Genomic DNA, 23,173 nt, shown 5'->3' with positions numbered 1-23,173 from the left:
CTTTTCCCTCACAAGAGTATAATAGCCATGAATGTAGGGATCTTGTCTTTCTCATTCAGTTCCTCAGGAGGTATTTGTTGGATGAAATAATTAATAAAATATCCAATTTGGGATATAGTGTCCACTCACTGTTATCAAAGTGGTTTTATTAATACATAACTGCTCTCTCTGCTGAAAAAGGACTTCTTTTTTTCAGCTGGCAGCCTGGTCTCCCACACTCAACCTGATTCCAGATTCCCAAAATAACTGGGCCCCTCCGTGCTGCCGGGGCTTTGTTCCCTTGTCTCTTCTAAGCCAGGCAAACGTGTCTGTCCCCTTCAGAGACTCGCCCTGGTCTCAGCTCTTCCGGGAAGCTTTCTTGGATTTTCCCATACTTCAGATAGATGTGTCCAGAAAGTAAACAAACCCAAAAAGCAAACAAGAATTAAGGTAAACCATATGCTCAGAGCATCAGCCTTAAAACCAAGCATCCAGAGCCATATGGAAAGGTACATAGAATAAATGACATTATGATGGCACAAACCGCTGCTGCAGTCTGGGAAGGGAAACTTATGAATAACAGATAGGAAGCCAAGCTCCACCAATACATCATCATGTCAACAATTAGAAGGAATAGAAACACTAGATCCAGACGCCCCCACACTCAGACAGTGAGTCAGAAAAAAGAAGAGCAAGAGGACAGAAATGCATTGTGTATCGATGCTGCTCATTCCTGTGCCGTTTCCTAAGCACTCTATTCTGTGAGTGAAAACAAAATATATTTGAACCTTTTATTCCAGGCTTTTAAAAAATCACTTCAATTTTCCTCCTCTGATAAATGTTTTACGAGTTCCCTTTTCTGATGAAAGATTTTGCTGTGATTAAAGATTTCATGAAGTTATGACAACAGAGGAATAGATCTTCATTCTCGGAAGCTCATTTTTCTGTGAGCTAAGCGAAGAGGCCTCTTGTAGGCAGCTGTCAGAGCTAATGAATGTTTTCCAAGCGCCAAACCTCTGGGGAAGACAGCCCCACCCAGAAAACCCAGACTCAACTGATGGGAGCTGTCATCTCAAGGTGTGCGGCACCCTGTTGACGCTGTGCTACATGATATAAATGGTGACATACGGCCGGGCGCCGTGGCTCACACCTGTAATCCCAACACTTTGGGAGGCCAAGGCGGGCAGATCACCTGAGGTTAGGAGTTTGAGACCAGCCTAGCCATCATGGCGAAACCCCGTCTCTACTAAAAATACAAAAATTACCTGGGCATGGTGGCGGGCACCTATAATCCCAGTTACTCAGGAGGCTGAAGCAGGATAATTGCTTGAGCCCAGGAGGTGAAGGTTGCAGTGAGCCGAGATCATGCCACTGCACTGCAGCCTGGGCGACAAGAGTGAGACTCTGTCAAAAAAAAAGAGAAAAAGAAATGGTGACATGCTGCCGCTTTCCCCCTGAGAGCAGGTCACATGCCCATGTTCTGAAAAATTGATATTTCACAGATGCCCTGTGTCCTTTTGACAAAGTCATACTTGTGTGTGCGTGCGTGCACGTGTGTGAGAGTGTATATGTGTGTGCGTGAATTTCTGGGCCTGTCACTGCACCCCCTGTGCCTCACTTCCCCTCTCTGGGAATTGCCGAGGACATGTGTGGCTTTGGAATGAATAGAGGTCCACATCTATCGGGAAAAGCCAGGGATTTCGAGCTCTGCACCCAGGGCCTGAGGCATCACAGCAGCATGCCTGTCCTTTCCTGAGCCTCCGTCTCAGCGCAGCTGGGGCTCCACGGACTACCCCCAAGGCTGTTGTGATGAAGTCACAGGCGATTGTCCCTTTCCTTTGACCGGACTTTCCTTTAACAGCCAGCGAAGCCTTGCCTCCTACTTGGAGAAATACATTTGAGAATTCAAATGCCCTTTGGAAGGCCATGTTTTGAAGTCACACTAGGCTAATAATGACCCAGAGCACAGATCTTTTTCTCTTAGTTTTCTCCCCCCATGAAAACTGTTTACCCTGCTCTTCCAAGAAGAATGGCCTCTGTTCAGTTACTGTCATCTCTGTCTGTCCTGTCGTGGGTGCAGCCATCCACTGAGCTCAGCAGACATTTATTGATGACCTGTTATGTGCTGACTGTGATACTTGGTGTCTGAGATACCGTATGAGTTTTCGGCAAGTATTCAACTGTAACGTTAACCTATTAGATGATGACGGACACAGACGGTGTGTGTGGGGCTGGATTTTTCCACTTTGCACGTGGAGTTCACATGGCTAGAGGGAGGCTGGCAGTGCAGGGCTGCCACGACCACTCAAGGATGTGGCTCTCAAGCACCCCCGACCCTGCTCTGCCAGCCACAGCCTGTGGTTTTTGTCCTCAGTGTCCTTGATGGTTACTGAGCTTCTGGGCATCCTGCTTGCTTCTAGGGAGGAAGGAAGGGGAATGAGGAAGGCGGAAGGGTAAAAGCCTTCTCCCAGGACATGGTGTTTGTATTTGGGAAGGAAAGTCTCTAGGGGCCTGTGCCTTACTGGCTAGAACTTCACCATGTGGACCAGTCCCTGCAAGGAACAATGGGAACTTGAGCATTTTACTTGTCACCTCTAGAAGAGAGGAAACAAAGGAGTAGAGGCTTCAGAGGGTGGTGAATAACCCCCCAGTGTCTGCCCCAGTTCTAGAGGTGCCCGCATGGGAGAAGCTCACACTGGGTGTGCACACACACACAAGCAGGACACGCGTCGCCACACTTCGGGACCCAGTGTGGAACCTGGTAACTGAGGATGCTGACTTGGACACAGCACCCTTGAATGACGCAGATGACCAGACTTTAGAGTCAGGGATGATCAGACTTTAGAGTCAGGTGTTCCAGTCGTCAGTGTATGTCGAGGTGTGGAGAATTCAGGTTACCTTCCCAAGGCCACTTGGTTGGTAAAAAGCATGGCTGGGCTGTGAGCACATGTCCCCAGGACCCCGGGCCCAAGGAGAACCTGATGCCAACACCCACTCCTTAGAGTTCACACTCGTGTTCAGAACCAGTCTCCGTAATCCTCTGAGCCCAGGAGCACTTGGCATTTTGATATACTTTGCCCCTCTTAAGTTGCGGGAAATCTTTGGAGAGGAGAAATAGGAAAAGTTATTCCTCTTTGGCTGTCAGAAGATTCTGAACTTTCTTTTGTCTTGATCGCAGTACCCGGCAGTGTCACCTGCTCCTGGATGTCTTCAACTCCACCGAGCATGAGCTGACCATCAGCACCAGGAGTAGCGAGGCGCTCATCCTACATGCCGGCGAGTGCCAGCGGTAAGTGCTCCATGGCCCCTCGCGCCGCCGCAGGCCGCCCTCTGCCTTCACCACCCTGCTTGGGAGGGTGTGGAGCTAATCCACTCCAGGTCCTGAGAGGACGGGCAGTTTGTCTCCCTTTCAGAGATATCGTAGTGGTTATTCAAGTTTGGTGGGAGAATCTGGAGTGGTTTTAAATTAGAGCTAAGTGCAAAGTCGGTAAAGCCGGTGGCGTCCGAGGAAGTAACACATGTGCTTTTGGAGCCCGCATTTGAGGACCCGGCAGCATCTCGGCATCTTCGCTGTTAAATTCTTAAGAAAGTGGTATCTGGGTGGGGCGTGGTGGCTCACGCCTGTAATCCTAGCACTCTGGGAGGCCGAGGCAGGTAGACCACCTGAGATCAGGAGTTTGAGACCAGCCTGGCCAACATGGTGAAACCCCATCTCTCCTAAAAATACAAAAACTATCCAGGTGTGGTGGCACATGCCTGTAATCTCAGCTACTCGGGAGGCTGAGGCAGGAGAATCACTTGAACCCGGGAGGCGGAGGTTGCAGTTAGCCGAGATTGATCGTACCACTGCACTCCAGCCTGGGCAACAGAGCGAGACTCTGTCTCAAAAAAAAATAATAATAAAAGGTGGTATCTGGAAATATTTGGCATCAGTTTGGGAACTGCATGTCAGCATCAATAGGAATTCCTTTGAGGAATTAATGCTACAGAAAGGCCAGGCTCAGACCTTCAGGAGGGGAGCACAGTCACTCAAACCCAGTCTCTGGAGGGCAAAGAGAGTGGCACTACCAAATGCTGGCCAGGGTCAGCCTCAGGAGACCCCTGGCCCAGCAGAGGTGAGTGAAGGCTGATGCAGAAGTGAGAGCTGGTCAGGAGCGAAGCCAGGGCCGCCAGGGCATGTCTGGAGGCTGGTGGAGCTCAGTGACTCCGGGGTGATGCGGTCCTTCCATGGTGGAGCCCCTCCATGGGCCCCTGACCTGCTCCCCACTCAGCCTCCCTCCATATTAAGAAGCTGTGCCTCCGAGCCCAGCCTGGGTTCTAGGGACATCCACTTACAGATGGAATTGCAGATGGAATAATATTTTTATTTTTAATTGCTAAAGACTTCAAACATACAGAAAATAACTTTGAACTTGGTATACTCACATCCTAGATTTTGCTTTTTTTTTTTTTTTTTTGCCCCAGATCTTTCTCTCTCTCTCTCTGCCTCTTTCATTTGTTTTAAGGAAATAAAATGTTTTTTTAAATGGCAACGTTAACATTATCAATCAGTGGTGGAATATAAGTCCAAACCACGATGAGACAGCATGACACACTCATCAGGATGGTTAAAGACAGCACCAAATGTTGGTGAGGGTGTGAAGCAACTGGAACTCTCATGCCTTGTGGGTGGGGATATAAAATAGTGCAGCTGCTTTGGAAAAAGGTCTGGGTCTATCCTATAAACTTAAACGTACACTTACCCTTTGCCCAGCTATTTCAACCCTAGTTATTTATTTAAGGATAATATAAAACATGTGGTCACAAGAAGACCTATACAACAGTGTTCCTAGCCAGAAAACAGAGGCCAGGTGTCCGTTACAGGAGAACGGACAAACAAATGGTGGTGTTTTCTTACAAACGGAATGGTACTCTGCAACAAAAACAAATGAAATACTCATACACAGAACAGCACAGGCAACTCTCAGGAACAGGATGCTGGGTGAAAGGAGCCTTACCCAAAGTGCATATGCCATGAGATCCCCTTGATATGAAATGCTGGAGGTTGCTGCAAAAGTAATTGCGGCGTTTGCCATTATTTTTAATGGTGAAAACAGCCATTACTTTTACACCAACCTGTAGAACAAGCAGAACCAGTTTATGATGGAAAAAGTCAGAACGTTGGTTCCCTCTGGAGAGACTGGAACGGGGTTTGATCGGGAAAGGGCATAAGGGTAGTTTTCTGGTGACGGTCATGTTGTATATATCAATCGGGTTTTGGGTCACACACATGTATTTATTTGTTAAAACTCAGCAAATAATCACTTGAGATTTGTACATTTCCTGATGTATCAGCTTTGTATCAGAAGGAAAAACTAAAGCAGTGTGGAGCTCTGTTAATGATATGCACGCTGGAGGGTTTGAGGTCCGGGCATGATGTCTACAGTAGTCTTTGAGTTGTATAAAATATCTGACAGATTAATAGATGGACAGATGAATACATTAGGTGCTAACACAAATATAGTATAATGTTAACAGTAGCGTCTCTTAATGGGCATACGGGGTATTCAGTGTAAATTTTTTTCACCTTATATTTGAAATTCTTTAGAAGAAAGTATTGGGAAAAATAAAAGTAAAAACAGCTAAAGTCTTCTCTTCTGCCCACCTCATCCTATCTTCTTTTCTCTTTCCTTCCTCTTCAGGGTAATTTCTTTCTTAGAGGTGATGGTATCATTGCACATCTATATTTTACTACTTTATTGTACATACATATATCTCCAACCAAACATTATTTTGAGAGTTTTTTTGTTTTGTTTTGTTTTTGATACGGAATCTCGCTCTGTCACCCAGGCGGGAGTGCAGTGGCACAATCTCGGCTCATTGCAACCTCCACTTCCTGGGTTCAATTGATTCTCCTACCTCAGCCTCCTGAGTAGCTGGGATTACAGGCGCCTGCCACAACACCCAGCTAATTTTTGTATTTTTAGTAGAGATGGGGTTTCACCATGTTGATCAGGCTGGTCTTGAACTCCTGACCTTGTGATCTGCCTACCTCAGCCTCCCAAAGTGCTGGAATTATAGGCAAGAACCACTGGGCCTGGCCGAGAGTTTTTTTTTTTAATGACATAAGTGGTTCCATATCATATATGTCCTTTTAAAACTTTAAAAATCAGCATTATTCTTTGGAGCTAAATATAAATCTGGTTCTTTCATTTGAACTGCTATTAATATTTCATTGTGTAAATATGCCACTTTATTCATTTCCATGCTAATGCACTCACTGTGAGGTGGCTTCCAGGGTATTCATATTTAATGTGATTATTGTTAATGACATGCATGAATGTCAAGCCAGGCCCTGCAACCTTGTAGCAGGTCCTACTTGGGCTGCTGGAAGCTAGAGATTCAATGGCTTGGGGGGCATTTATGGCCTGCCTTTGAGAGGTGCCATAGAACCCTCCTTCCCAAGATCCCTTGGACAGGACTTGTCACTTGGGTGTGGGAACACGCGTGGGGCTGGTGTACGCTTCTGTGTGTATGAGCTGTGAGGGCTGTGGCTGGATGCTGCGGCACCTCAGGTTCCTAAGGTTGAGGACAGGTACCTTCAGGGAGCACCGACGCATCCCCTGGGGTCTACGCCTTTGGCAGTGCTGGGTCCAGTGCTGCTGCATAGAGAACTGTCGGCCCTCGGACTACTCTTTCTTGTCTAAATGCCTTGATGTAGTCCAAGATCCCAGAGAACATAAATCTGGTCTTCTGATGACACTAGTATAAAACACTTTAAAGAAATTATAAATTGCTAAGCTTGTCCTGTATAGTAAGCTTGACTCATTCTTGGCAATGCGAGGCTGATGACATTAACAGTCCCAGCTGCAAATAATCACAATTTAGTCTTGTGCTTCAGGCTTTTTTGTTATTAAGTTTTTGCTTAAATTCTCATTTCTGAATGCTTCTAACTCGCTTATTCTTTTATTTATTCATAAAATATTCATTTAATAAATATTGATACTTCAGGAATTTGCTGTGTGGTAAGCCCCGCATCAGGCTTTAGGCGTGCCAAGGAGAATAAATAAGGGCCCCTTCTCGCTGGGGAGTGGCAACGCACTGGGACAAGTGTCTAACCCAGCCAGAGCAGCTGCCTTTTGCTGCCTGACAAGGGCATCTTGCTGTCCCGGGCTGGGTGGGAGCGGCGGGTGAACTAGAGGCCGTGAGGTTACATTTGTCTAGGGAGTCATCTTAGGTGCCCCCCCCCCCCCCGCTGTGCCCACTGCTGTAGACAGACGCCCATGAATCCATGTGACAATGCCCTGAGTGCCTGTTTGGGAGACTTGAGCCCTGAGCCCTAGAATGCATGATTCCCTTCCCCTCCCTTTCCCAAACCTCTCTCAGTGCCTCACCAGCCTCCTGGGGGTCAGATGCACACTCAGCCTCCGTGGAGGGGTTGCGCAGAGCAGTGCAGGTGGAGGAAGGGAAATGGTTGTACCTTACTTCGCAACGCCGGGCAGCACCTTACAGACCTCAGACCTGGTCCCTGTCCATCCAGGCTTTGTCTCTTGAGTACCCAGTTCCTTCCCAGAGTCCTGAGCTAAACCCCTCTCCTGGCTCTTCCCTTCCCCTACGAGGAGGCACCCCTGCCACCCCCCAGGCTGTGCTAAACCTAAAGAAGCTTCCTCTGCCTGTGTTTTGCCCTCTGGAGTGGGGAGGGCGTGGACTCTGCCTGGAGGTGCGGGCAGTAGTGGGGCTGAGACTCCAGCTTAATCTCTGTCAGCGGGAGCGGCAAGCAGTGCTCTCACTGCTACCTGAGGGAGGCAGGTGCACGGCACTTTCCTCTGCAGATAGCACAGCCTCCTCTTAAAGGAAGAGCCAGATTCCTGGAATTAACATGGCTTTGATGCTGCCGTTTGCAGAACTGGCATTCAAAGGTGGCCTGCAATCTAAGAGAGAGACCAACCCCAGTTAGATAATTGTGGTGCCGCTGCCTCTCCTCCCTCCTAGTAGGAAGGGGTGATCTCATCTCACCCAGTGCAAGAGCTATGGATAGAAATGTGTCCCCAACAGCACGAGGAGGAGCAACATGCTTCCTGGGGGAAGAGAGGATGGAAATAGTATTTACCGAGCACTTCCCATATGAAGTCACATTCAGTCCTCATAATATTCTCATGTGGGAACAGTGTCCTCATTTTATAGATAAGCAGACTGAGTGGCTGATCAAAGCCACTTTGTGGAAGCCCGTCTGTCTGACATCCAGCTCTGCCCTGTTGCTCCACACACCAAGGGGGGATGATGCTGGAGCCAAGCTTGGGATGGTGTGAGAGAGGCTGGGGCAGGGACAAAATTCTGTTCATTTCCCACATTCTGCTCTGTGTAGCCTTTGTTAAGTTGGGTTCAGGACTGTAAAGTCCAGCTTCACCCAGCTGAAGAAAGGGTGAGGTGGAGATGCAAACTGGGCCTTTGATGTCCAGGGTGTTCATTTGTTAATTCACCAAGTATTTCCTATGTATCTCCCAGGTGCCAGGCCCTCTGGGAGTGAAGCTGCTGAGTACGTGTGGTGCTGCTTGTGTTTTCACTACACTTATATTTAGGTGTGGAAGAAAAGCACACAAACAGGCAATTGTTACACAGTGTGAGGAGAGTGCAAAGCACGTAGGAAGGCACCCAACCCAGACTGGGGGCCCAAGGAAGGTGGCTAGGTGGGCTTCCTGGAGGAGGTGATGAGAATATGGAAATGCCGAGCTGCTGTAACAAAATACCATAGACTGGGTGGCTTATAAACAACCGAAAATTATTTCTCATGGTTCTGGAGACTGCAGGTTCAAGATCAAGATGCTGGGCAGATTCTGTGGGCGGTGAGGGCCCATTTCCTGCTTCATAGACGGAGACTTCTCACTGTGCCCTCACATGGTGGGAGGGGCAAAGGGGTTTTCTCAAACTTCCTTTAGAAGAACGCTGATCCTAATCACGTGGACTCCATCTTCATGAGCTGATCACCTTCCGGAAGCCCTGCCCTTTAGTGTAATCACCGTGGAGGGTAGGAGTTCAGCATGTAGATTTTGTGGGGCATCAACATTCATTTACAGCACGACATGACGAGTGAGCAGGAGGTGGCCAGGGCCAATGTGCCAGGGAGAGCGGTGCAGGCAGGGGGAGCAGCATGGTGGAGGTGGATGTGGTGGGGTGGTAAGCAAGAAAGAGGTGTTCATAGACTGTGAATATTAGAGTTTTTAGAAATTAGCAGTGCCACTCTTATCATATTTCATAGCGAGATCTTGTTAATCTCATACTTTACAATGGAATATTGAAGCGATTGGATATAGAAAGTACTTTTCCACCTTCCTAATCTCTCCTTTAAAAGGTCCTTTGGAAATTAGTGACTCATCCCTGAGCTTGTGCGTTTCTGTGTCATGTGCGATGCATCAGTTCTGTAATTAAGGACAATTAGTTAACCTTGCGTTTGCCAGATGTGATTTGTGATGCTTGGTGCCTGGTGATTCTGTTTCCTGGGCCCCTGCCGTTAGTCATGACATTCAGAGCCCTGTTCCCAGTCGAGCAGCTGATCTGTATTGACTTACATTTCTACCCCGGGGCAGTGTTGGAAAAGATGCCGCTTTCATAGGCAGTTCTACAGGGAGTGGGCTTTGCACTCATTTTTCCCTATGAGTAAAAGAGGTCGAGACCCACCAGGGGCATGCAGTCAGCTGGAGCTGGAACTGGGCTGCTGCACACCAGCCACCTGTTCTCCACTGCCCGCCTTTCTGCAGGAGTTGCCCACGGTTCCTTGGGCTGCGTCCCCAGAATCGGCTTTCCCTCCTCGTCCAGTTTTCATGCACAACTGGAAACAGTGGATGTCTCTCCTTAGTGAAACCACATGAGCTGTCCTAGGAAAATACAGTGTTGGCAGCCCAGCACATTTACTGGAAATTAAGATATGATAATTATTGTGGGTTTTTTTGCTTAATTATCAAACCGTTGAAATTAAATTTCATGACAACCCTCATGTATGCATAAACCTCTTTATAATGTATGGTAATAGATGTTATCTCATTACATGCTTTGAGATGCCCGGCTCTGCTCCCCGTCCCGCGCTGCAGGGACACTGCATTTAGAGGGTGCCGCGGACCTGGCACCAAAGCACCCACACGCTGTGGCTGCTGGGGAGATTGACCGCCGGGAGGATCTGAGCGGCCAGCTCTGGCTGTGTCTTGCTAGAGCACCCATGTGGATCGTGGCATGGCTTTGCTGCGAGAGGGGCAGGGAAGAGCTCCACAGGCAATGGCCAACCTGAGGGCTCCAGAACTCCTCGAGGATGCTTTGAGGAGGTGGTTTCTGAACAACCCCATCTCCTGGGGGTTACGTGGGGGCTGCACATTCCTGTTTATCCCAGCCCAGAGCAGCCCCCAACTCAAGTATCTGGCTCCTCCTCTCGCCTGTCTCTAACTTTTTGTTTCTTGTTTAATTCCTTCAAACATTCCAGAGAACCTTGTGAATCATCAAAGTGATGCTTAATCGTGTGGAGCCCAGTCTTCTTGCAGGTTGTTATTGAAGCTTATTTATACGGTGTTGGCATTGCTCATCCCTCTGTGTTCCTTCTGCAGTCTGAGTTACAGATGAGTTTTTGTGTGGATTTTCTTTGTACTTTGTTTTTCAGACTGAAAGGAAATGAGGAGAGTCCCTCAGAAACGTAATTTCTAGAAACAAGGAGAAAGCATCCTGATGTGCCCTCATCCCTTCAGCTGATGTGAGGAGATGGAGGCCCGAGGTCCGTTAGGGAGCCCGTGGCAGACGCCTGCTGGAGCCCGGGCTCTGGAGCCCCTGGCCAGAGCCGTCTCTGCAACCCCCACTGGCTCCACTAATGAGCAGTTTTTACAGTTTTCCCGATACAAACCCAGATGGCTCTGGGATCAATAGGGGCCTCCCAGTGATTAATAGGCAGAGGGAAGGAACGTTTGCATTCAGCCTGGAGAAGCAATTTGATTCGAGAAATTCAATACTGGGGAAGATGCAGTGGTTTGCTGACTCAGATGACAAGAGAAATTCTTCTCTTTTTGTGAGAAAAGAAAAATAAGATGACTTGATTGGCTTTCCACGCACCACGCGCCTCTTTGTTCCTCAGAAACCTTCGACAGGAGGTTTTCCTTCTGGGTCTTTGTCTCTTTTGTCTGTGGGTGGCTTCTGTGGTGGGGACATGTCTGGAGCCTTTCCTAGTGTGTGGGAGATCGGGGGCGTGTGGCTCCTCCCACGCCCACCCTGTCTGCAGACCTGTTCCCAGCTGTCCACTTGCTGGGCAGAGATGAACATGCACAGGCTGGAGCCACGCGGAGCCCTCCGCAGCCTCAACTCTGTCCCGAGCTGGCTTCGCTGGCCTGGGCAGGGCCTTATTGTGCACCAAGTGCTCTTCGTAAAGTAGGAATCGAATCCATGCCCAGCAGGTTGATCTAAAGAGCAGCGTTAGAGGCCATGCCTGATGCATGACTGGTGCCCAGCCGTTGGTGATGGTGCTGTTACCTCCTGGTGCCCCTTTGTTACAGTGGTAATTTCAAAGCTGTCCCCCTCCAGATTGCACGGCCGGAGTGCGTCATGGCTCGTGTGCAGGGCAGGCATTCCGGGGTTTGTGTTTCCTTCTTGTGGAGGTAACTGGACCCAATTTCTGCTCAAGTAGTTGGTTGTTATTTGAGGCCCCATTTGCCTGGATTCTCACTGGCACTGAGAGTGGAGGCAGAGAAAGTTCTCCCGGCATTGGTCAGGAGTGAGGAGCCACCCGGTCACTGAACAGAGAAGATTCGCTATGGAGAACTGTGTCCGAGGTGTGATGTTGGTAGCTGGGCCCCGGGCAGACAGAGGACGACACTGAGGTGTGCCAGTTATGGGGCGGCTGCAGGGAGGAGTGTGGTCCCTCGGGGTTGGCATCTCGTTAGAGAAGTTTCAGGGGGCATGGAGCTGCCACAGCCCTTTGAGAAGGGGGCACCTGGGGTCTTGGAAGTGAGGTGCGATGTCACTTGGGGGCACCTGCAGGAATTGTAGACAGAAAGCACTCGAGGGGCAAGGGGAGGCCCGGGGAGAGAGCAGATTGCTTCTTCCCTCTGTGGTCCTGAGGCTTCCTGCCAGCACCCACGGGCACAGCAGGAATGTGGTCTGCGGAGTCTCATCCCCATACCCCAGGCTGGCAGAGAGGAGTCAGCGTGCGCCACTTGCACATCGGCCACAGCTCTTCTTTCCCTCAAGCCCCACTTCAAGTCAGCTCTGTCCTGGGTCCCCCTGGCCGTGCTATGAGGGGCGCTGTCCTGCCCTCTGGATGCCATCGGTCTCTCGGTCCCCTGGCCTTGCTGTGAGGGGCGCTGTCCTGCCTTCCCCGAAGCTGTGGGTCTCTCAGTTCCCCAGCTTTGCTGTGAGGGGTGCTGTCCTGCCCTCCCCGACTCTGGGTCTCCGGTCCCCCAGCCTTGCTGTGAGGGGTGCCGTCCTGCCCTCCACGATGCTGTGGGTCTCTCGGTCCCCCGGCCTTGCTGTGAGGGGTGCCGTCCTGCCCTCCACGACGCTGTGGGTCTCTTGGATGGGTTTTGTTGTTTTCCACGTCAGATTCTCCCTCTTGCTGGACTAGAGGTTCGTAGACTTTGCTGTGTATTGTCCTCACCAGGGGGTCTTTACTAAAGAGGGGGTGCCTGCCCCTCCCCTCACCCGCCAGCATCCCGACTGGACTGGCTGGGGGCAGCCTGGGCATTGGGATATTTAATCTGCTCTGGTGCCAACTGTGCACCCGAGCGCAGGAGCCATGACACCAGGGTGGAGCTGTCTGAGAGCAGCACCCGTGTCCGTTCATGTCCAACCTTCCCACCACCTTGGTCCTCCATCCGGCATGTGCTGGGCTACAGACTTTTGGCTGGTGAGTGGGCGGGTGAGTTGGAAGCTCCTTGGCAGCATCCGGCCAGTGCCCCCTCCTTCCTGGGGCAGGTGGTCCCGCTGGAGCCTTCATTCCCAGGTTCTCACCCGCTACCCAGTTCTTAAGCCAAGCCTGGCCCAGCAGGAAGTTTTTTCAGAGGGACAGGGTGGTGTCAACCTTCAGGTCACCAGGAAGAGATACCAAGTCCTAACACCTTGGTGTCAGGTAATTCTCTGTGGTGCTTGCATTCCTGTCAGACCTGACCCTCACACCTCCACACCCGGCCTGCCCTCAACCACGGCGCCCCAGTTGGTCTGCGGGTGAGAATTCTTCACTCCCCTCCTGGGGATGGGAGCCTGGCCGCTGAGCCCCACAGACACATCTCGCCCCAGTCTCCGCCCCTCTATTAAGAAAGCGACTCAGGTTATCTGTGGGAAAAAACCAGAGTGCTTGGACAGAGCAGAGATGCATTGCGATCCCAGCTCCACTGGTTCTCTGAAACCTCGGCCTGCCTTCAACCTCTCATCTGTCCAGTGCGGAGTGAGAATCCCAGCCACACTGGCCTCAGGCCTGGGCAACTTCCGTGAAGGTGCCTGAGTGAAAGGGCATTGCAGAGCATAGCCTGGCACAGACACAGCCATCGCCGTGTGTTCTTTCACTTCACGACTTTATTATGGAGATTTCACACACACACAGAAGGCGCCATCTTCAGAGAGTGACCCCACATGCTCGTGGCCCGCCTTCAACAAGCAGCAGTTCTTGGTGGATTGTCCTCGTCTGTTATCCCCGCCTGTTTCCCCATTTCCTCTAATATTTTGAAGCAAATCCAATAAGTCATATTATTTCATCTGTAAACATTTTCATATTTAATGCTGTAACTCTTTTGAATATCACAGTACTTTATTATGCTTTAAAATTAACAATAAACAATTCCTCATTATCGACAAGTACCCAGCCGGTGTTTAAATTTCCAGTTGTCTGAGTGACCTATTTCCTAACATTGGTTTGCATCAGAATTCAAGAAATGGCTATGTCTCCATCCATGTTTAATGTGCAGGTTGACTGTTCACCTCTTTTACTCTTGGACATTTTGCATTTTATTAACAAGGCACCACAGTGGGGGGTTCTGCCTGTTGCGTGCCTGTAATCATTTTAAACTTGTTCTTCAGCCAGGTGTCGTGGCTCACACCTGTCATCCCAGCACTTTGGGAGGCCAAGGTGGGAGGATCCCTTGAAGCCAGGAGTTCAAGACCAGCCTGGCCAACAAGGTGAAACCCCATCTCTACTAAAAATACAAAACGAAACAAATCTTGTTTTTGGTCTTCTTTCTCTTTTTTTATTCCTCATTAAATTAGGAGTAGGAGGCTGGGTGCGGTGACTCACGCCCATAATCCCAGCACTTTGGGAGACCGAGGCAGGTGGATAACCTAAGGTCAGGAGTTTGAGACCAGCCTAGCCAACATGGTGAAACCCCGTTTCTACTAAAGATACAAAATTAGCCGGGCGTGGTGGCGCACACCTGTAATCTCAGCTATTTGGGAGGCTGAGGCAGGGGAATTGCTTGAACCCGGGAGGCAGAGGCTACAGTGAGCAGAGATCACGCCACTGCACTCCAGCCTGGGCGACAGAGTAAGACTCTATCCAAAAATGAATGAATGAATGAATGAATGAATGAATGAATGAGGAGGAGCGAGGCTTGATCGTATTCAGCATTGTTTTTTGAAGATACTTCATGGATACTGTTGTGAATCTCCATCGGCAGGTACTGAGTGTTTATGAGTTCTGTGATGGAGCCGTTTCATTTGATGGTGTTCTCTTACCCAGCCCTGTCTGGCACGGACCGTTATACCTGTTCCTGGCACATTCAAGCCCTCTCATCCCCAGGAAAGCCTTCACTCTTCTCCTTCATGGCTTGAAACGAAATACGGAAGAGCTTTACTGCCTGAGGTTTGGAAGTGATCAGGTGAAGATGTGAAGACATTTCCTGTATGTTTTCAGGCCAGAATTGTCTTACTCATCAGATAATCCAGACCCAGTAGCTGCCTGGGGAGAGAAAATGGGGCAGCATTGGCCCTGGTCCCGGGGCCCAGAAGGATTGGAAACTTCCAGAGACTTCTGGCAGCTCACCAGTTTGTCTTGGGGACCCTATATCTCCCCCCAACAGCTCCCTCACACTGCTCCTCTCAGAGAAGCAGAAGTGAACGGGCATCATCCTGCCTTCCAGGGGCCTGTGAATGAGTGACTCTGGTGCCAGTATCCCCGCAGAGGATGAAGAGCACTGGAAATGCAGCTAAGTCCTCCCTGCAGGCCTCCGTAAGGCTGCTTCCTGTACGTCTTGGCCTGTGGCTTCTCCCCGTGGTTTTCATTTACCTCCCTGAGGGCTGATGGGAGCATTTTCTTAGCTGCTTACAAGCCGTGCGCAGATCCCATGTGGTGAGGTGCCTGAGCCTTTAGCACCCTTTCTAAACCCAGGTTCGTAGCCGCCTTATGATTGAGTCAGAGTTCCCTGTGCATTGTGGTTGCAAGCCCTTTGTCAAATGCCTGGTTTGGAGATACTTTTCCCAGATCTGTGATTTGTCTTTTTCTTAGTGGTGAGAGAAGTTGTAAGTGCTGATAAAGTACAATTTATCAATTTTTAAAAATAGGATGTACCTTTGATGTCATAAACCTCTGCATAATCCGTGGTCACAGATAGTTTCTCCTATGTTGTTTTTAGAAGTTGTATAGTTTTAAATCTTACATTTATGTCCATAATCCTTTTGAGCTAATTATTTTTGGGTCGGGTGTGAGGTAAAAGCTTTTTTTGTGTTGCACATGGATATCCAGTTGTTCCAGCATGGGGTGTTAAAAAAGACTGTCCTTTCTCCATTGGATGGCTTTAGTACCTTTGTCTGAAATCAATTGACCATAAACGTGAGGGTTATTTTCTGAAGGCACTTATTAGAAGAGAGAACAGCTGATGGGGATGCCAGTGGATGGGTGATAGGTGACATGAGGAGAGGAGGGGCGTTGGCAGAGCCTGAGCAGCTTGAGTGGGGTGAAGATGGGAGGGAGATGGTGACCCATGGCCTGGGCTCTGATGCTTGGTACTAATGTAGGAGTGTAGGGGTGGTGAGGGGCCAACTTGGCTGGGCCAAATCCTAGAGGACCTTGGCTACCAGGTTGAGGGAAATGGATCTTTATATTTTTTAATGAGGGATTTGTAGGTTTTTGAAGAGGATGCCTTTGCCTTGATCTTTGTCTTTTGGGGTTTCTCTGTTTTCACCTGTAGCGTAAATGACCACTTCACTGCTGGCTTCAAAGCCTCCTGTCAGAGCCGTGTTCACAAAGTGTGGACCCAGGCCAGCAGCAGCACCATCACCTGGGAACTTGCTAGAAATGCAAATTCTCAGACCCACGCCAGACTTACTGTGGGGCAGGGCCCAGCGATCTGTAGTTTAAGAGGCCCTCCAGGTGCTCTGCCGTTCAGGGAAGTCACAGAACCTGTGTGCTAGAGAAATGCGGAGGCCAGCGATACCGGCGGACCACGCAGTCGCCACTGTCTCAGGTGCTGCCCAGAAGCCGTGCTTGTGTCTGGAGCACCGGACCACACGGTGGCCACGGTCTCAGGTGCTGCCCAGAAGCCGTGCTTGTGTCTGCAGCGCCGGACCACGTGGTGGCCATGGTCTCAGGTGCTGCCCAGAGGCCATGCTTGTGTCTGGAGCACCGGACTGCACGGTGGCCATGGTCTCAGGCGCTGCCCAGAAGCCGTGCTTGTGTCTGGAGCCTCATTCACATGCAGTTTGGTGGGAAGTCTCGTCTAGGGCAGTCCTTGTTTTCATTGGCCTCTAGTGAAAGTTGCCAGACCTTGGTCCTAGGTCCACTTGGAATCACCGCTCTCCCTTCTTGGTGGTGCTTTGAGGGCGTGGAGAGTGAGCTGGAGAGGCAGTCTGGAGACAAGGATGGGCTCTGATTCTGACAGGGGATGCAGTGATGGGGGAGCCCTTTGAATCGGGTGCGGCTGATCTAGGTCTGCTGATGGGAAGGAGAGCAGGCAGCCCCAGGGATGGCCTGTGGGAGGTGCCCTCAGCAGAGCTACAGCCCTTGGGAAACTGGGCGGAGAGGGAGAGGCAGCTGGAGGCTGCCTGGCAGAGTGGAAGACCGTGGAAACCTGGGCCCAGCCTCCACATGAGCTGGCCTTCTGTGAGTCTCATGTCCACGTCTGTAACATGGAGCATTGTAGGAGCTGAGAAGGAGCATGAACAGCGCAAACGCAGCAGGGCCAGCACAGTGGGCAGCCTGAGATGTGCCTCACCTCCCTGTTCTACGGTGATGCTTTAGGGGGCCCAGGGCCCTGGCCCCAGCTGGCTGAATGTCATGGAAAAAACCTTGACCTCAAGCCAACCTGGGTTGAGTAACTTCATTTTCTTAACCTCTGTGAGTTTTAGTTTCCATATCTGCACAATCAGGACTGTCGTAACTACCCGTCCAGGTTGCCAGGGGGTTGTAATGCGGTCATGTGGATGTTTTCGTGGTGGGCACTTAACGGAATCAGGAGTGGGGTCTTCTCTGCCGAAGCTGCAGCTGCTGGAACGGGGAGATGTTGGGTTAGCTCAGGAAGAACCCATCACGTGGCGGAGGCTCATCCCCGGAATTCCTGCCCTTGCTGGGAGACTACACATCCACGCTCTGAGATTCTACTAGCTTTCCATTTTCTGTTGTGTTGTCTGTAACTTGTTCTCGTAGAAGCGCACAGTTTTCTCCTGAGTACCGATACATGAGCCTGCTGGGTGAGCTGTGAATTCAGCCTCTTATTATCTCCGATTCCCCATCCATCTTTCAACCATGGCAGGCCCAGGAGAGAAGCCTGAGTCTGAGTAATCTCAAACTCCCTTCCTCACCGCCTCTCCCCGACCAGTACCCAGTGTGGCCTGGAGGCCTGGGCGGCGGGGACGGGGGGACCATGGAGCCATCAGGCCACACTCTAAGCTCCTACTGCTTTCTTTGATACTCTGCCCTTGGTCACCTGCCATTTGTCCTTATAGATCATTTTGTCCTCCCAGGCGGCCACAGGGTGTGTGGGGAGGTTTGCAGGGACTCGAGAGGGATGGCAGTGGCTTGAAGGGCCTGGTGCGTGTCTCTACATCCAGGGGTGGGTCTGTGGAGAAGTTCCCTGGGGTGGTTTTGGGGCCTGGCACTCACCTCGGCCTCCTCCACAGCCTCCCAGAGGGTCCTGGAGACTAGCAAATTCCTGGACAAGAAGCATGTGGGGAAGGAAAGCCTTTCTCGGTACCGCCTTTGACTCTGCCCTGGTGCCGCTCGCTCAGCGCCAGTGACTCCAGGCCAGAAACTACTTTTGTTCATTCGTCATTTTCCAATTTCACAGAAATTTCTCAGTGAGTTTTCTTCCCTTTTCTATTCCCTCTTCTCTTAGCAGTGTAACATTTCAACCTTTTCAGACATCATCAGTTTGCCCCCCGTCCAGGTCAGGTCTTGGTAGGAAGGTGGACTTGGTAAGCCCTGCCTTGTGTGACCCTCACAGTCACTGTGAGAACACGCTGAGGCGGGTGGACGCCACAGCCCTGTGATTTTCATCCGGGACTGTAGATTTTTGAGAATGAAGGGCAGGCAGTGATCACAGATCTTGCAGGGACGGCAGGCCTAAACCTGGACTGTCCAGGAGCTCTGGTACATGGCCACCCTGCCACTGGGGTGACACAGTGCGGGACCTGACCCCTCCGAGGCTCCCCCATCCTAGACCTTTCCTGTTGGACAATGCCTCAAAGGCCAGTCTGCACTGGGTCCATCTCTGTTCACATGACAAGGACTTGCTAAATGTTTATCTATGCAGGGCCACAATAACTGGCACGTACTTTTTCTTATGGTAGAAACATTTGCCATAAAAAAAGGGTGGCTTTTAAATTCCACCTGCACTCTAGTTGTTGAAGCCATTTCTTCCTCCTCCCCCTAGTCCCTGGGGTAGCTGGGGACAGGAACGAGAACGCGGTCGTCCCTTCTGAGTCAGCGGCGAGAGGAGAGGAACTGCTGGGCTTCAGCCGAGCTCCTGGACAAGGGGAGCCTGAGGCCGGGTCTGGGGTGGAGTATCAGCTGTGGGGAACCGGAACTCTGACCTTCTTCTTCCCCATCTGCCTCATCTGTAAGCATTTTGGCAATGGGAAAAAAAATGTATTTATTTTGCATCCTCCGTGTTTTAGGGAAGTTCTTTGGGGTCTAAGTTGTCATTCTCTCTGTGACCCCCGGGCTCCAGCCTCAGATGCTGAGGCTTAGTTGAGGTACAGATAAAACACACTTTGGCCATGGCATCTGTGATTTGTGTTGCTCTGGGCTGAGTCATGGCCAGGGCTGTGGTGTCTGGGGCCCAGATTGTGTCTTGTGTGAGTTGTACGTGGTCTGGGGAGTCCAAAACTTTGAGCTTTTGGGACCCTGTGCCCTTTTTCCAAGTAGCCTGTCAGAGGGAATGGGGTTCTGTGGCGTAGCGTCCCCGGAGAGGCACATTTGCAAGGATACAGAGGTGTTTTGTGTTTTCCTGCACTCCTGGGTAGAGCCTCCTAAAATGCAGTTATTTTCATCATCTTAATTTCAGTCTATTCCTGCGAGAAAACTCTGGTAAAAACAAGTATCAATGGTAAAAACAAGTATCACATATTGTTGTTCTGTACAGAAGCACCTCCCGGGTAAGTTTGGGACTCACCCCTCCTCAGAGTTGGGCCACGGGCATTTTATAAGCTGAGAGAGTCAAAGGTATTTGTTTCCTTAAATGCATTTTGCTCAATTCTCCCTGAAGCTTTGGTGGTGGCATGAGGGCATGGGTATGGCGTGGTATTAGGGTGTGTTCTTTATACTGAAAATTTAAAATATATAACTAGGGCTGGGCATGGTGGCTCACGCCTGTAATCCCAGCACTTCAGGAAGCCAAGACAGGCGGATGACTTGAGGTCAGGAATTCGAGACCAGCCTGGCCAACATGGTGAAACCCCCATCTCTACTAAAAATACAAAAAAAATTAGGTGGGCGTGATGGCGCACGCCTGTAGTTCCAGCAACCTTGAGAGGCTGAAGCAGGAGAATCGCTTGAACCCAGGAGGTGGCCATTGCAGTGAGCCCTCACTGCACTCCAGCCTGGGTGACAGAGCGAGACTCCGTCTCAACAACAACAACAAAAAAATTTGTGTGTGTGTGTGTGTGTGTGTGTGTGTGTGTGTGTGTGTGTGTATCTGGACTTTAGCATTCATTCTTGCCATTGACTCCTCATATTAAATGCATGTCATCTTGCCAGGGGTGCTGGTGAAACAGCTGAGAACAAGGCATGGCTCTTTGTGCAGAGAGCACTGGGCTCACGGGGATAGAGCAGAGTGTGAAGGCAGGGGCAGCCCCAGAGACTGCAGAGGAGGGGCTCATCCTCCAGCCAGCCTGGGTGCAGGTGTTGGGGACAGCTTTTTGGTGGAAGAGGCCTTCAGGGGAGATTTACGGGCTGGGAGGAGCTGGGCAGGCAGAGGGCAGTTGGGTGGGGGTTGCTTACCAGTGAGGACTGCCTGTGCCAGACCAGGAGGTTGGGGGCAGGGAAGCACACTGGGTTCCCGAGGCTGAGGCTGTTCAGGGTGGGAGTGAGGGCAAAGAGGAGAGTCCAGGGTGAGGCTGGAGGGGCAGCAGGGCCCATGAGCCAAGGTCGAAGTCAGGTCTCTTGTGAAGTCAAGGAATGGTCATGAGAAGGCAGGAGAGTGTGCCATCAGATTGGCCTTTTGGGAAGTGCCTGGAAGGGGTGAGTGACAACTGGTGGGAGCCTGGGTGCTGAGATAAGGGTGGGTTGCAGTGGCTGGGCCTGGGGGTGCCATTTGGTGTGGAGAGAGGAGGTGGATTCCGGGATGTGTGGGTAGGAAGAGAATTTGGCAGGGTTTAGGGTTGTGGGGTATGGAGAAGGACGGGTGTGGGGTATGGAGAAGGAGGGGAAGGGTTTGGGCCACAGGATAGGTGGGGTTGCCGTTCACTTACTTGGGGAGGGCAGGAGTCAGAGGTGAGGTGGAGTGTGTTCAGCAGGGGGCAGAGATTGTCCAGCCATGTGGCCCCCATTCTTTCAGGTTCAGTTGGCTTCTGGCCACACCAGAAAGGCTGTACTGTGATCTTGGACAAAGGGCACTGGACTGGGCATTGCAGACCTGGCACCTGACTCCACCCCTGCCACAGCCCTACTCCCTGAATTTGGCCCTTGACATTTAGGTCCAGTCCAACAAGCTGGGCCTCTGCTGGGTCCCATGAGGAGGCAGAAGTAGAGCTGATTGTAACCCTGCAAGGTACCTGGAAAACCTGACCCTTTTTCTTTTCTTCCCTTTCATGAGTGAGACCCTGGGAAAGGCGGAGGGAAGCCGCGCTTCTCCCGTGTGTCTGGGGTCTGGTACAGGATGTATGAAGGGGCCTCTCTCTGGGGTGCCAGAAGGATCTCAGGCTACTGGCATCCGCTTCTCCCAGCCCAGATCTGGCTTCCTGCCTTCCCTCGTGCTTTCCCTCCCCTTGATCCTCTCCTTCCTGCCCATTCTTGGGTCCTCAAGTGCCTCTTATGTCCTGGGTTCCCTTATGTCCAAGACTTTCACATCTTCTCTCATGTGACATGCCAGTGAGGCTGTGAACAGCACTGGGGACCGAGTTCCGCAGTTCCCAGCAGAAGGCCGTGATGCCCAGAGATGCTGCGGGCACCAACATCAGGCGGCAGAGCTGGGACCTGGACTCCTGATGCCCAGCTCCTGTTTGGGCATTGCTGGCACCTGTTTCCGAGGTGCTTCCCTTCAGCCTTACGTGCTGCTTTTCTGCCTAGGAAGGGGACTCTAATCCCACTGTGGGCTGCAGAAGGAGCAAGAGTAGGAGGTCTCGTAGGAAACAGGCTGTGGTTTATGACCAGGCTGTTTATGGCCAAGAAAAATTGCTGTCTTTCCTTAGACTGTGGCTAACACAACATTTTTTGCATAATGAAAGAAATACTTCGATGTGGAAAACTGGCTGGAAACTTGGATAACAAGACAGTGTCATAGAGCAAAGTACTTGCCTCTTAGAACTGTTGGCGGCAAAACCAAAGTGAAATGAGGCTGACATAATGGAGTCATTTAATTTGTGTTAGTTCCGAAAGTCTTTGTGAAGTTACATTAACTCAAGATCTATTAGCCACTGGAAACTGCCCCAGATAGACACAATCAGAGCATCCATGGCAGGGGAGAGCATTTTGGGCTTCCCGCACTTGAACCTTAATGCCTGGTGGTGTTGGGGGACGAGGAGCCCTCCACGGCTTCCCACTGACATTTGCTGACACCTTTGTGCTCTACAGGTTCACTTTTTCCAGCCCTTCAGTGTTAGCTGCAGGTTTGCAGATCTGCCTTGTCACCTCTGTGACCCTTGTCATATTCCTGCGAGCCCATTGAGGAGACCCAGGCTTGGTGAGGTGAAGCCCCTTGCCCCAGGTGGCACTGCTAGGATGTGTCCCAGCCAGGATCCGAACCTAGGCCATGAGACCCTCCTGCAGTGACTTCTGTCACACCCTGCTTGCTTGTCCATTGCAACTCTGAATCACGTTTTCTCCAGGAGCCAAGCCACGCACCAGGCGCTGCAAATGCAGATATTAAAAGGACAGTGGCTTTGAGGCCCCAGTCTAGCGGGAGGCAAAGGCTGCAGTACAAATGAGCACAGGAGGCGGGGGCATCCAAGGGGGGGCACAGAAGCCGCCCTGGGGTGGGAGGTGTGTGACACGATGCCCTCTGTCTTGTGCCCAAAGCAGCAACACTGGATCTTGAAGCATAAGAACAGGCATTTGCCCATCAGGGGCCACCTTCTCAATTCCCTTCACTCATCTTTCCACTTGGAATGACTGCGTTAGACATGCACGATCCATGTGCAGTGTGCACACGTGTGTTCAGAGAATGTGGCTGTGTTCACACATCTGGCACACACACAAAACCATGTCTGCTGTTCCTGCCATCTCTGGACTCCTGCTGTTCTAGCATGGAGTTTGTCTGAAGTGCAGTTGGAGCTGATGGTCTTTCCATGTGAGAAATTGTGGATAGTCCATAAGCTTCTGGGCTGCAGAGATGGGGGTTAGAGTCCTTCCTTCACCACATTGGCACGTGGTGTAATCTCAGACCAGTTCCTTAACCTCTCTGAGCCTCAGTGTTGGCATCTGTGAAATGGGGACGATGTCAGTACCTCCCTCGCTAGGCCAGGATGAGGACAAGTTGGGTGACTTGCTCTTGTGCATCTGGTGTAGTGCCTGTCTCGTATTTAACAACTCATCCATAAAGCGTAGTTGCTCCATTTTCCTTGGAGAGCTTGGAGTACTCTTCTGTGGAAGTCTCCTGTCATTGTGAAGAGA

The 23,173-nt window shown here is 50.9% G+C and overlaps 1 protein-coding gene across 1 annotated transcript in view; it reads left to right on the top strand.

Moving 5' to 3' along the window:
• The window catches only part of TRAPPC9 (trafficking protein particle complex 9), a 714,313-nt gene that overhangs the window by 460,954 nt on the left and 230,186 nt on the right, over window positions 1-23,173 (top strand). Inside the window, exon 19 of the mRNA XM_025393926.1 lies at window positions 3,158-3,268. Coding sequence (XP_025249711.1) covers window positions 3,158-3,268 — 111 coding nt within the window. The remainder of the gene's footprint in view (window positions 1-3,157; window positions 3,269-23,173) is intronic.

The sequence above is a fragment of the Theropithecus gelada genome, chromosome 8 (assembly GCF_003255815.1).
Source record: "Theropithecus gelada isolate Dixy chromosome 8, Tgel_1.0, whole genome shotgun sequence".
Classification (NCBI taxonomy): Eukaryota; Metazoa; Chordata; class Mammalia; order Primates; family Cercopithecidae; genus Theropithecus; species Theropithecus gelada.
This window is presented reverse-complemented; position numbering and strand designations above follow the sequence as displayed.